At 43.4% G+C, this 12,338-nt stretch overlaps 1 protein-coding gene across 6 annotated transcripts in view; it reads right to left on the bottom strand.

Annotated features, from left to right (window-relative positions):
• dclk1 (doublecortin like kinase 1) overlaps positions 1-12,338 on the bottom strand; it is a 202,379-nt gene that overhangs the window by 22,591 nt on the left and 167,450 nt on the right. For all 6 annotated transcript variants that reach the window (XM_012957154.3, XM_012957153.3, XM_012957152.3 and 3 more), the window contains 5 exon segments: positions 10,508-10,641; positions 10,087-10,164; positions 8,164-8,260; positions 6,663-6,743; positions 626-739 (listed from right to left, as the gene is read on the bottom strand). In XM_012957154.3, coding sequence (XP_012812608.1) covers positions 626-739; positions 6,663-6,743; positions 8,164-8,260; positions 10,087-10,164; positions 10,508-10,641 — 504 coding nt within the window.

The raw sequence follows: 12,338 nt of genomic DNA, 5'->3' as shown, positions 1-12,338 counted from the left end.
CTAGTAGCTCCATGTGTCTTCACCCTAAATCTAGCCCTAGGGTCCCCCAACCTTTTTTACCCTTGAGCCACAAAGAGTTGGGGAGCAACACAAGCATGAAAAAAACTTCCAGGGATGCCAAATATTGGCTGTTATTGGCTATTTCATAGCCTCTATATGGTTTAGCAGCCTACAGAAGGCTCTGTTTGGCAGTACACCTGGTTTTTATGCAATCAAAACTTGCCTCCAAGCCAGGAATTCAAAAATAAACACCTGTTTTGAGGCCACTGAGAGCAACATCCAAGGGGTTGGTGAGCAACATGTTGCTTATGAGCCACTGGTTGGAGATCATTAATCTAGCCTATGATTAACTGCTTCAACTCTTCTACTTATTGTGGGCCTGGAAAGTACCAGTCTCATAACTGTCATTGATCCTGCTGTCTCCCCTGGCTAAAGGTCTGGGGCATGTGTACCCGGGCCTACCTTGTTGTTAAGCTTAAACCCAATTCCATATTGCACTGGAAGTTTCCTTCTTTTATATGTGATTTAATATTGTTTATTACCCCCATGTGAGTGTCAGATATCAGGGTCACAGTGATGCTACAAATACCTTTAGAAAACAAAATATAATAATCTCTATGCTTACTGCTATCACGTTGACGCCGGCGGAGTTGCAGTTCGGTTTAGGGCCCGTGTTAAAGTGTTTCTTAATTTTTCCTGCCACCGAAAGGGGGTACTCGTTCTCTGGTAACCCATCATCCTGCAAGGCGGAACAAAGAAGATATTGACAAAGGCAACACTACAATGGGAAATAGAAATAGGCATTCTAGGTTTTTGATAAATAAATACTACTGTTTCTGTACTGCTAACCAGACGACAAATACAAGACCATAAGCAAATATGTTTGCACTCAGGCCTTAAAGGAAAACTATACCCCCAGAATGAAAAAAAAATATCATATTTAGTGGCCTATTGAAGAATCTTACAAAACTGGATTATATATCAGTAAATATTGCCCTTTTACATCCTTTCCCTTGAGCTCCTTTCAAGGTGCTTTATGTACAGCAGGGGGCTCAAACTCAATTTACCTGGGGGCCGCAGGAGGCAAAGTCAGGATGAGGCTGGGCCGCATAAGGGATTTCACAAAAAATTGGCTTTCAAGGGATAATGCAAGGCACGGCGGGCGGGAGCTGCTGATTGCGGAAATGACGTTATGCCATCATAACAGTTATTATGGGAAGACGTTCTGTGTGCACAATTAGCTCCTTAGCAGCTAATTGTGCACACAGAACGTCTTCCCATAATAACTTGTAACGCTTTTCTGACCCAATTTACCAAACCCAGGCTAGTAGTGATAATGTGAGCATGGGTTACATTGCGACACTTAATACAAAGGGGTGAGCCTCCGCTATATGGGAGAATTAGATGGAGCTGAGGGTGTAGTTGAACTACAACTAGCTGAGGTGTGTAGTGCAAATAGAGAATAATGGACGCCAGAGGATTCTTGCTTAATAACTATGGTACAATTTATTGGACAAAGGCACAACTTTATAGTGCAGCAGGGTATACTCACAGACGCAGCAGTGTATGATGTCACAGATAGTACAGCAGATGTGACACTTTAGGCACAGAATAACCCACTTGGAGGATGCACAGAGGATTAGTTGACACCTGAGATATAGACCTTTCAGAAGGGAGTGTTCCGGCCGACTGTGGTCCAGGGGAGAGCTCCTAACACTGGTACCTGGCGTCTAATAAAACCGGTCCCTAAAGAACGACTACAGAGCCGGGGTGGACTAAACCCTTTGTTACAACTCCTGGTTGGGGCTATTAAACTGCCCTTGCTAAATAATCTGACTACTCTCACCACTTCTAGAGGGTGCTATTAATGAATCTGTCTGTGCTGGCTAATTCTCATTCACGGGGCCCTGTCCCCGACTTATAAACTGGCAGTTCTCTTTACTGAGACCGTGTGTCTCAGGCCCGATGACATGCAGCCTGAGAGAACAGCAGCCAAAGAGGAAGACACTTCCTTGTTCCAGACACTATATAGTCTGCACAAGGGGAGTGGTCAACCTGGGCTAAACCTATAGAGGGCAGCCTAATAACAATAATCTGAGTGTAGAGGGCTCTGCCCTATTACAACACAGATAACATAAAGATAAGGGATAACACCATAGGGAGCTTAACCCTATGGGTCCCTACATTCACCCGGGGGAAAAATCCATTCCGACCCGGCAATGGCAAATAATATTAAGTACACTTTTCAAGCAAAAACAGTAGTGCATTGAATTAGTGCAAAAATACAGTATCCTTACATCCACTTCGGATACCCTCTCCTGAGGAGTATCTGGTACACTGGATATCTGCAAAGAAAGATTAGGCACATACAGCAACTTGTATTGAATCATATACACTTCGAGTGTCCTGTAGGATCACTCTAATGCAAACATGGGAATTTCTCCTGCTATACAGGTTCCCAGGCACCTTCTTAGCTGTAACAGATTTTTGGTTTAAACAAAATATTAACTGTTTCGTTGCTAATTACGTTACTGTAAACCATATACATTCATGAGTGTCATAATAGATCACTCAGGCACTTTACTTATAGATCCATGACATACCATCTGACTCTGCAACAGAGGTATGACAGGCACAATACTTAGAATTCTTGAGTCACCTTCCTGCCCCTAAACAGTGGTGCTCAGGTACACACTTAGGTATCCTTGATATACCACCTGTAACCTGCAACAGGGATATAACAGATACACTTACACATGAGGACGATCCTGCCTTCACTCAGGGGTCCCCAGGCACATGCTTGGCTGTAAAGAAATTGTTATTGGGCACAATTTAAACTGTAATACATCCCCACCCATCAACTTTATTAAGTCCAGGCCTTCCACCCTAACCCAGTGTTCATGGATGTCTCGACATGCACTTCGTGGTGTGGATTAGGCAATGGGTCCTACTCTCAGTGAGGTAGATGAAAATAGAAGTTGTAGTGGGATGGGGGCGCAGCAGTCTTTTTATTGTTCACCCAACTGAAACAAACTTTACAGTCTCTCACTTGAGAGCTTCAACTTTAAAGAACAAAAACACACGTCCATCACTGTGGACAAACTGGAAGAAGGGGTCACACCCTATGGCGGCAAAAACACGGCAGTCTCTTTAGAGGTGTGCCCAATATGGTGGGTGGTTTTCCCTTAACCTTAAGGAAGTATAAACCCACCTCCCACCCGGGGGAAAATCCCATCTGGGATGAAAATCCAGACCGGCATGGGATTCTCAGTGGAGATTGCGGTCATACTTATCCTTGGTCACCTTGAAAGCGACATAGTAGGCCGGATGAGGTTTGTCGATCTTGGCCCCTGATGGTAGATTAGACAGCAGAGCAAACGTGCGGTCCTTTTGGAATTTACCGCATGACCGGACTCCATGTTTCAGGATGGTTCGGCCGAACCACCACTCTCTTGCCAGGTTTGCCAGGTACTCGGCGTCCTGGTTCCTCTTGGTAGCGTTTTGATGCAGGAGGCCTCCAGGTGTTAGGCCTTCTCGCCGGATGAGGACTCCATAGAGCCACTCGTCTAGGAGCCGCTCCACTTCATCGAAAACCCACTCAGGGGCATAGGGCATATAGAAGCCCCAAAGCTGGTACACCTTTTCGTTTATGAGCCTCTGAACCCGTGACACAGACCGAAACTTGCTAGCATCAGCCCTCCCTTGGGCAACGCAGCAGGACGTGTCCTTACTCACTGCATGTGGAGGAGGTGGAATGTTAGGCCAGCCTGGCGGGTCACTTGAAGGTCTCTCGTTTGGTCTGGGTGGCTCAAATGGGCGAAGCTCCTCATTAGAAGCGCTCTTTGGAAGGGGCCCAAAATCCATGGCCATCCAGTTGGGGACTTGACGTTGTCTGGCTAGTGAGCCGCTTATGAAAAGGTCACTCCCTGTGGATGGGGTTGACACAGCACTGGCTCCTTCTGGAGTGGGGGAACGAGACCTGCCCCGTCCCATATTGAGTTTAAGCAACAACAGATGGGGATCCACGACAGACACGTCCGTGGATGTGTTAGTAGGCAGAGGGAGGTCAGCATCCCGTTCACTGGGCCACACACTCTCGGAGGCTACTACAGAGATGGCATCAGCCGCATCCGGGCTCTCCGACCTGGGAGATACCCCCTCCCTTTGCTTCACCTCTGGTGTAATTGAGGGTGGTGGCGGGTATAACGCCGCCAACGAAGGTGTTGCTGATCTGGAAGTACCTGGGGTAGAAATGGTTCCTTTCCGGGCTCCCATGGGCCTCACCCAGCAGCGGGTTCGACAAAACGGACAACAGTCCTCCATCCCCTTCCAAGCTTGTACTATAGCTTGACGGCACATCGCACATTGGGGTTCCACCACCACACCGCCATCCTCAGTCATTCTCTCCCCATAAGTTCCGAGCCACACTAGGCGCTCTTGAATGGGGATGTCTCTCTCCTCACTCTCAGGGGGAGTTGGGCATGGTTCACTAACTTCCGCCATGTCTGGTAACACAAAGGTCGCTCTGCAACAGCGGCAATATAGTTCTAGCCCTTTGCACAAACTGTCCCAAACTTTAATGGCAGCCTTCAGGCGCGCCTGCGGGTCAATGATTCAGCTGACTTAGCAGCAAGTCTCAGCCCAAATGCCCGGTCGCAGCCGCGATTTCCGGACAAGATGATATATGGCAAAGCACAAAGGTGCTGTTGTACACTCGGTCACAGCCGTGATCCGATCAGTGCAATGCTTTAGAATGTAGCCCACAGCCGTGGGGTACTCACTGTACGGTAAGCGCTCTACTGCGTCGTCACCCGGGCCGCAGCCGCTGGTCCCGGAGTGATATACCCAATCAATCCTTCTCTGCAGCCGCTGAGTAAGGTTGGTATTTTGACGTTGATAGCGCAGGTGAGAATACTGTAGTGCCGGCAGCCGCACAACACTTTCAATTCTGGATTAGCCTCGAGTAGTGGCACACGCGTCCTTTCTCTGGGAAAGTTCAACCCAAAATGGCCCCCGTGATGTCACTATCTCGGGGAAATGGCCGCCCAAGTCTCACAAACAACCCGCCTCTCGCGGGATTTCGCCGAAAGGGCGCCAAAGTTACAAGGGCGGTGATGGATAGCTCCGCCAGCCAATGGGATTACACGGGGGAATCCTCAAGCCCGAACCCACGGCCAATTAGTTATCAGGGATCACGATCAGGACTGCAGGCGCCTTTTACCTAACGCGTCCGGCAGTGCCTGTCAGAAATTTTTAAAGTAATACACACACTTTTACTCAGCCCCTCAGGTAATGGCTCCGAAAATTTCAAAATGAATTTAACCCTTCGGGCCCCACGTTGGGCGCCATAAATGTAACGCTTTTCTGACCCAATTTACCAAACCCAGGCTAGTAGTGATAATGTGAGCATGGGTTACATTGCGACACTTAATACAAAGGGGTGAGCCTCCGCTATATGGGAGAATTAGATGGAGCTGAGGGTGTAGTTGAACTACAACTAGCTGAGGTGTGTAGTGCAAATAGAGAATAATGGACGCCAGAGGATTCTTGCTTAATAACTATGGTACAATTTATTGGACAAAGGCACAACTTTATAGTGCAGCAGGGTATACTCACAGACGCAGCAGTGTATGATGTCACAGATAGTACAGCAGATGTGACACTTTAGGCACAGAATAACCCACTTGGAGGATGCACAGAGGATTAGTTGACACCTGAGATATAGACCTTTCAGAAGGGAGTGTTCCGGCCGACTGTGGTCCAGGGGAGAGCTCCTAACACTGGTACCTGGCGTCTAATAAAACCGGTCCCTAAAGAACGACTACAGAGCCGGGGTGGACTAAACCCTTTGTTACAACTCCTGGTTGGGGCTATTAAACTGCCCTTGCTAAATAATCTGACTACTCTCACCACTTCTAGAGGGTGCTATTAATGAATCTGTCTGTGCTGGCTAATTCTCATTCACGGGGCCCTGTCCCCGACTTATAAACTGGCAGTTCTCTTTACTGAGACCGTGTGTCTCAGGCCCGATGACATGCAGCCTGAGAGAACAGCAGCCAAAGAGGAAGACACTTCCTTGTTCCAGACACTATATAGTCTGCACAAGGGGAGTGGTCAACCTGGGCTAAACCTATAGAGGGCAGCCTAATAACAATAATCTGAGTGTAGAGGGCTCTGCCCTATTACAACACAGATAACATAAAGATAAGGGATAACACCATAGGGAGCTTAACCCTATGGGTCCCTACAAACTGTTATGATGGCATAACGTCATTTCCGCAATCAGCAGCTCCCGCCCGCCATGCCTTGCATTATCCCTTGAATCGCAATAAAAATCGCGATCCATTCATTGCTTTTGAGAAGGCGTTGGTGCGGGCCACAAAATATTGTACCGAGGGCCGCAAATGGCCCGCGGGCCGCGAGTTTGAGACCCCTGATGTACAGTATACCTTTTCAAGTAAAACTCTTGCCTTTAATGTGCCTACAGCCTCAACTCTCCCCAGTGTAGGCAGGGTAGGACTTGGCTTACTGTATTGCACCCATATTCTAGAGAGGTACTGGGTACTGAAGGAAACTTTACCCCAATGTATTTTTTCCATAATTAATCAGCAGGATTGCACAGTAATTGCCCTGCAACTATCGATTGTGAATTAGACACTTACATTGACCCAGGGATGTTCAAGAACTTTCAGAGCAGAATATCGCTGGTCCACATCTACTTGAAGCATCATAGTGATCAGTTCCTGTAAACAGATACAGGCAGTTAGGTACTAACTCTCTATATTGATCCATGTTAAATGGTATGAGCTGGAAAATGATTGTTAGTTGCACATACATAACAATCATAGTTCCAAACTATATTTATCCTACAGTAGACTATAGCTGGCCACACACAGTGCAATGTTTCCATGCAATAAGGTCATTTGTAACAGAAGAGTAGGATAATATGTTTATGGGTTCACCTAATAATCAGTTTGACATATGAAGGCCCAGTATGATAACACCACAGATGATCAACCAGCAGTAAAACCTCCATTAATGGCCTCCATTAAAATGTTAGCAGGGTAATCAGGCAACACAGAAATAAGAAGTCATTAATACTAATTAGCATTCTAACTGATCAGCACTTGTGCCAATTAACCAGGTAACCCAGAGAATCAGCCCTTATGTGACCTGCTTTACAAATACGATGATGTGTAGGCTAGGTCCTAGGTATGTAATTAATTCATCATTTTAGTATATGAATGTATGCTGTCTCCGAGAGTCTACCCCGACCCCCTCCCCTACGATTTTTGTGTGCGGAGCACTGGGGATAGGTGTGTGGAGCACAGCACTTCCCCTGTGCTTCAGACCCAAATTAGTTGCCTCCCCTAGGCTCGGGCCTTTGTGGCCTTGCCACAAATCCGGGCCTGCTTAATTAAAATGTTCAGCTCTGATCATTTGTAGTTTATTTAATTTGAACAATAATTCATGCACTTCTTGCATACTTTAAGGTGGGCCTGTGCTGTAAGCATTAGCAACATGGATAGATGGATGAGCTTTTTGCCATATAAAGCCTCAGGCACACACCTTAGTGGTGCCGACCTACCCACCTGGGCTTCTAAATAAGAATGCGTCATTAAGGGTGTGTGCCTGAGGCATTACCTGGCGAGAAGCCTGTTCTTCTGGCCTTCCTGCTCATGTCAGGCATAGCATATTATTATTATAGTATTATACAGAACATATTGATCCTGTAGGGGTTAGGTGATAACAGGGTCAAGATTGCCATGGTTTAGTAACCTGTAGCAGCCAATCAGATGTTTGACTTCAGTATTCAGGTTGCAGTTGGCCAGTAAACGCTAAATGTTTTTCTGATTTTCTGTATTTATCATTTGTAAAGGATAAAAGTCCTAATGAAATAAAATTCTGGAAACATTAAGAATCCTAAGTTGTCCTGTTGAGTTGTCCTTTGGAGATCTTATATTTAATATGCACGGATGATTAGTAGTATCAGCACATTGGAAGTTTAATAACCATTGTTGTTTTTAGCTAAATATACAGCATAAATACAGCTAAATATACATTCCAGAGAAGTACCACAAATACAAATTCTGCCTCTGCAACAAGAACATCCATGTGTAGCAAAAATAAAGTAGCAGTAACTATAGAAAAAGAAATATTCACCTTGGCTGAGTCCGAAACATTATCCCAATACGGTGATGGAAAATCCATGTGTCCCATTAAAATTTGATCAAAAAGTACCTCCTGGTCATCCCCACTTCTACAAAATATATAGAGGAAATAACTGGTTATTAAGTTTAACATCACAGCAATAAAGAGCTGTTTTTCACTGTGAATGCCTTTCATACAAAAGCTTATGTCGTCTATCTATATATACTTTAATATATTACAGATTTTGCAGTTTAAGGAAATCTGTTGCTCTATAGGTATGTTTATGTAGAGTCCTACAGTGAGTGAATTTCCATTAGCCATCTGAGTGTATCACCTTTGAGTTAACCTTTAGTATGATGTAGAGAGTAATATTCTGGGACAATTTGCAATTTGTCTACATATTTTATATATTTTTTTTATTATTTGTATTTTTTTTTACAGTTTGTTCAGCACCCCTTCAGTTCAGCAGCTATCTGGTTACTAGGATCAAAATTACCTTAGCAACCAGTGAGTGGTTTGCATGAAAGACTGGTATATGAAACTGTAATCTCACAGAGCAATCGTTTGTGGGCTGCTGGGGTCAGTGACCCCATTTAAAGGCTGGAAAGAGTGAGAAAAAGAAGGCAAATAATTTAAAAATTAAAATGCTACAACTTCCTTAGTTTCTGCTGTTACTGGGCAAAGACCCATGTATCAGTTATGCACTTGTGCCTTATTAGTTTACAGGTTGACTCCACGCTTTGCACTCCAATATAGTGTTTTGCAAAGGGATGGGTCTTCCTCTTTGGCTGCCTCTGTGTCTCAGGTGAAGGTCCACTGAGCCTGGGATCATCAGGGCCCCAGTAAAGCAATAATTTACCCTACAGTCACCAACTACTCTAGTGAAGTCAGGGACAGGGACCCTGTGAGCGAGAACCAGTTAGATAGTTACTCGAGCACTTTCTAGGAAAGTGAGATAGAGAGGGAAGGAAACAAGAGCAGTTTTGGCTCCACCAAGGAATGTAGCTTCCATACAGACACATTTGCCTCAGCATAGGGCCACGGTTAAGACATAGGAGACAGGCAGTACCTAAACTCTGATCCACAGTAGGCTGTAGGACTCTTAAGGCTAGAGGTTTTCAACCTGAGGACTGAGGTATCTATCCAGACTGCTTCTATAGGGGTACCAAGCTGACCAGGTGCATTTACCCTGCCCAGTCTCCCAAAGAAGTGGGATAAACCGGTGTGCATGCTCTCTTGTTGTCCTCAGAGAGTACTACTATCACATTACATCTGTATTGTGAGTATATGCCATAACCCTGCTTCTCGATCTGATTGTCTGTGACAATAAACCCAGTTCTATTGTTCAACTGCAAGAACTGTCTAGCCTTCATTATTGCTAAATTGCACTGCACACAGCTATAGTGAGTTGTAGTTGTACTACACCCCTGGTTCTACATAGTTCCACATAGTGAAGGCCCATCATGAAGGATTGAGTTGCATGTACCCCATGCTCTAAAACTATACTAGCCATGCTTTGACTGTTTTACAGCCAAATAGGGGTTACATAAATAATAAAATAAACCAATTGCAAAGTTGCTAGGAATATAGCATACTAAAAGTTAATGTAAAGGTGAACCACCCCTTTAATTTATTATGGATGTATAATAAAAAAGGTAAAAAAGCTACTTATATAATTACTAAATAAAACATACTATGAACCTCACTTTCATGGGAAATTGGCTCAGGCTAAGTGGAAGAGTGGGGAAGAAAATAAAACATAAATTTGATCTTTCGGATTTCAGTAGAGGCCCCTATGAAATTTTCTTGAACTTTTGCCATTTTGTCAGATTGGAACATTTTAGTCCAATTAAATGTCAATCAAGAAAAAGATGCAGATGTCCGTCTGCCTGGCCGTTATGGAATGTAAATTCATATTTTATTTTTTGTACATACCCGCGGAATGGAGGGAAACCGCAGAGCAGTATATATGTGATAACACCAGCTGCCCAGATATCCACTTTCAGGCCATACCTGGAGAGATAAAAGAGGGAGTGAGATATTGGGCAATGCCTGTCTACACGCACATCTGTATATTCACAAAGTTTATTACATAATGAAGCCCAGAGGATGGCTCATCATAAACAAACTAAAAATGCCTGTGCCTCTAACCTTCACTTTTTCATTCATTGTGTCACATTTCCCCTTTATTTTTCTGGCTGGATTTTAGAAAAATAAAATTACTAGAAAATATTTAAAAAAATCATGGCCAAAAATAATTTTTGCTGGCATACACATCAAGAACCTCACCAAATGGTGGGCCAAATCAAACTACAAGATATGGTTCCCATACGGAGTGGCACAAAATGTATTTTACCCAGTTTCAGCAATGATTTCTGGAGCTACATATGTTGGGGTTCCACACACAGTGTAAAGAGGTCCATCAACCACAGTTGCGAGGCCAAAGTCTCCAAGTTTTAGTGATTTACTGCCATCCTGGTGTTCATAAACCTAGAATAACATTCAAAAAATACATTTACTACCACAGATTTTTAGCCAGACTACATCAGTTCCAGTGTGCTGTTAAGATAAAGGAATAAAGGACACCAATGTTTATACTCCATGAGCTCATTCCTTTCTAAAGCATTGCATAAACATGAAATTTCATGCTTGAGTTCCTTTACTATTGGAGGGGCCTATGAATTCTTGGTTGCTGTCCATCTATAATTAGAATAATTTTTTCCTTTATATCAGTCTAATCAAGAGGGCAATTTCATAGGTCTATCAGGCACAACTGAAATGAAGTACTGCTGAAAGACTTCAAAGTGTTTGATATGCCTCATTATTGTTCATTCTAAGACTTGAATACACAAAGAAACATATGTCAAGCAGACTGCTCTGAAATACACTGAAAAGCATTTTCTAACTACTAATGCAGGTAACTTATTGTTTTCAAAAGGAGGAATGGGTTTGGGGGAAGAACAATCATAAGTAGGAAAATGAAAGCTGACACCGGACTGGAACAAATTAATGACTGGCAGTCTTATCATTTATTTTTTTTCAATATAACATGAATGTTCCTGATTTTTAATAATTAATTTGCTGGTCATCAACATTTGTTGATCTAGAACAGGGATTCCCAACATTTTTAAGCCATGGGCCAAATTCAGTTGTAGAAGTTAGGGAGCAACACACGCATGAAAAATGTACCTGGTAGTGTCAAATAAGGGCTGTGATTGGTTATTTTGTAGCCCCTTTGTAGACTGACAGCCTACAGGAGGTTTTGTTTGGCAGTACGCCTGGTTTCAATGCAACCAAACTGGTTGGGGATCACTGATCTAGAATATCTAACTAGAATATCTGCCATATAAAAGCATGTGAAGTCAGTGGCAGGTGTCCTTTTTAAAACTGGAAGATTGTTCTTCTACACAGCATTATAAATAGTCCCCTGTAGTGATAAGCAAATCTGCCCCGTTTCGCTTCACCGTAAAATTCATGAAACAACAAGAAAATTTGTGACACGGCGAAAAATTTTTCCGCTGCAAATTTTCATGGAAGTTTCGCAAAACTATTTGCCAATGCCGAAATGTGGAAATTCAACTGGCGAAAAAATTTGCTCATCACTAGTCCCCTGTGATTTAGAGAGCTTGAACTGTTAACTGTATTTGAAGTTTAATTGTTCATCTTGGATTATAAAGAGGGATGAACACAGAGTCCAAAGATGAGAACTAATGGATGATATAACACAGTACATCAACCACCTTCAATTCACCTAATTATTTATGAGAATGAAGTATTTAGGCACATGCATTTCTAACAGGGTTACATAACCACAATTAAGTCCCACTAATTAGATTTCAAACTGCATATCTGGCAAAGTGATTGAAATATAAAAACATTGGGTAACAACCCCAGCATGAAAAAAGTTTCTAGGGGGTGAGCAATAAGAGCAGTGATTTGTTATTTGATAGCCCAGTGTTGACTATCAGACTACAGGAGGTTCTGTTTGTAGTACACATGGTCTTTATGCCTCCAAAACTTGCCTCCATATCTGAAATATAAAAATGGGCCCCTACTTTGAATCCACTGGGAGCAACTTCAAAGGGCTTGGAGAGCAAAATGGTGCTGGATAAGGATCACTAATGTAAGATAATGAATAACACTTGTATCTTAACAACTTATATTTTTAATGTGATGTCAAATTCTGT

This window comes from Xenopus tropicalis, chromosome 2, assembly GCF_000004195.4.
Source record: "Xenopus tropicalis strain Nigerian chromosome 2, UCB_Xtro_10.0, whole genome shotgun sequence".
Classification (NCBI taxonomy): domain Eukaryota; kingdom Metazoa; phylum Chordata; class Amphibia; order Anura; family Pipidae; genus Xenopus; species Xenopus tropicalis.
Note: the sequence above shows the minus strand (reverse complement) of the source record. Positions and strands in the feature narration are given on the sequence as shown.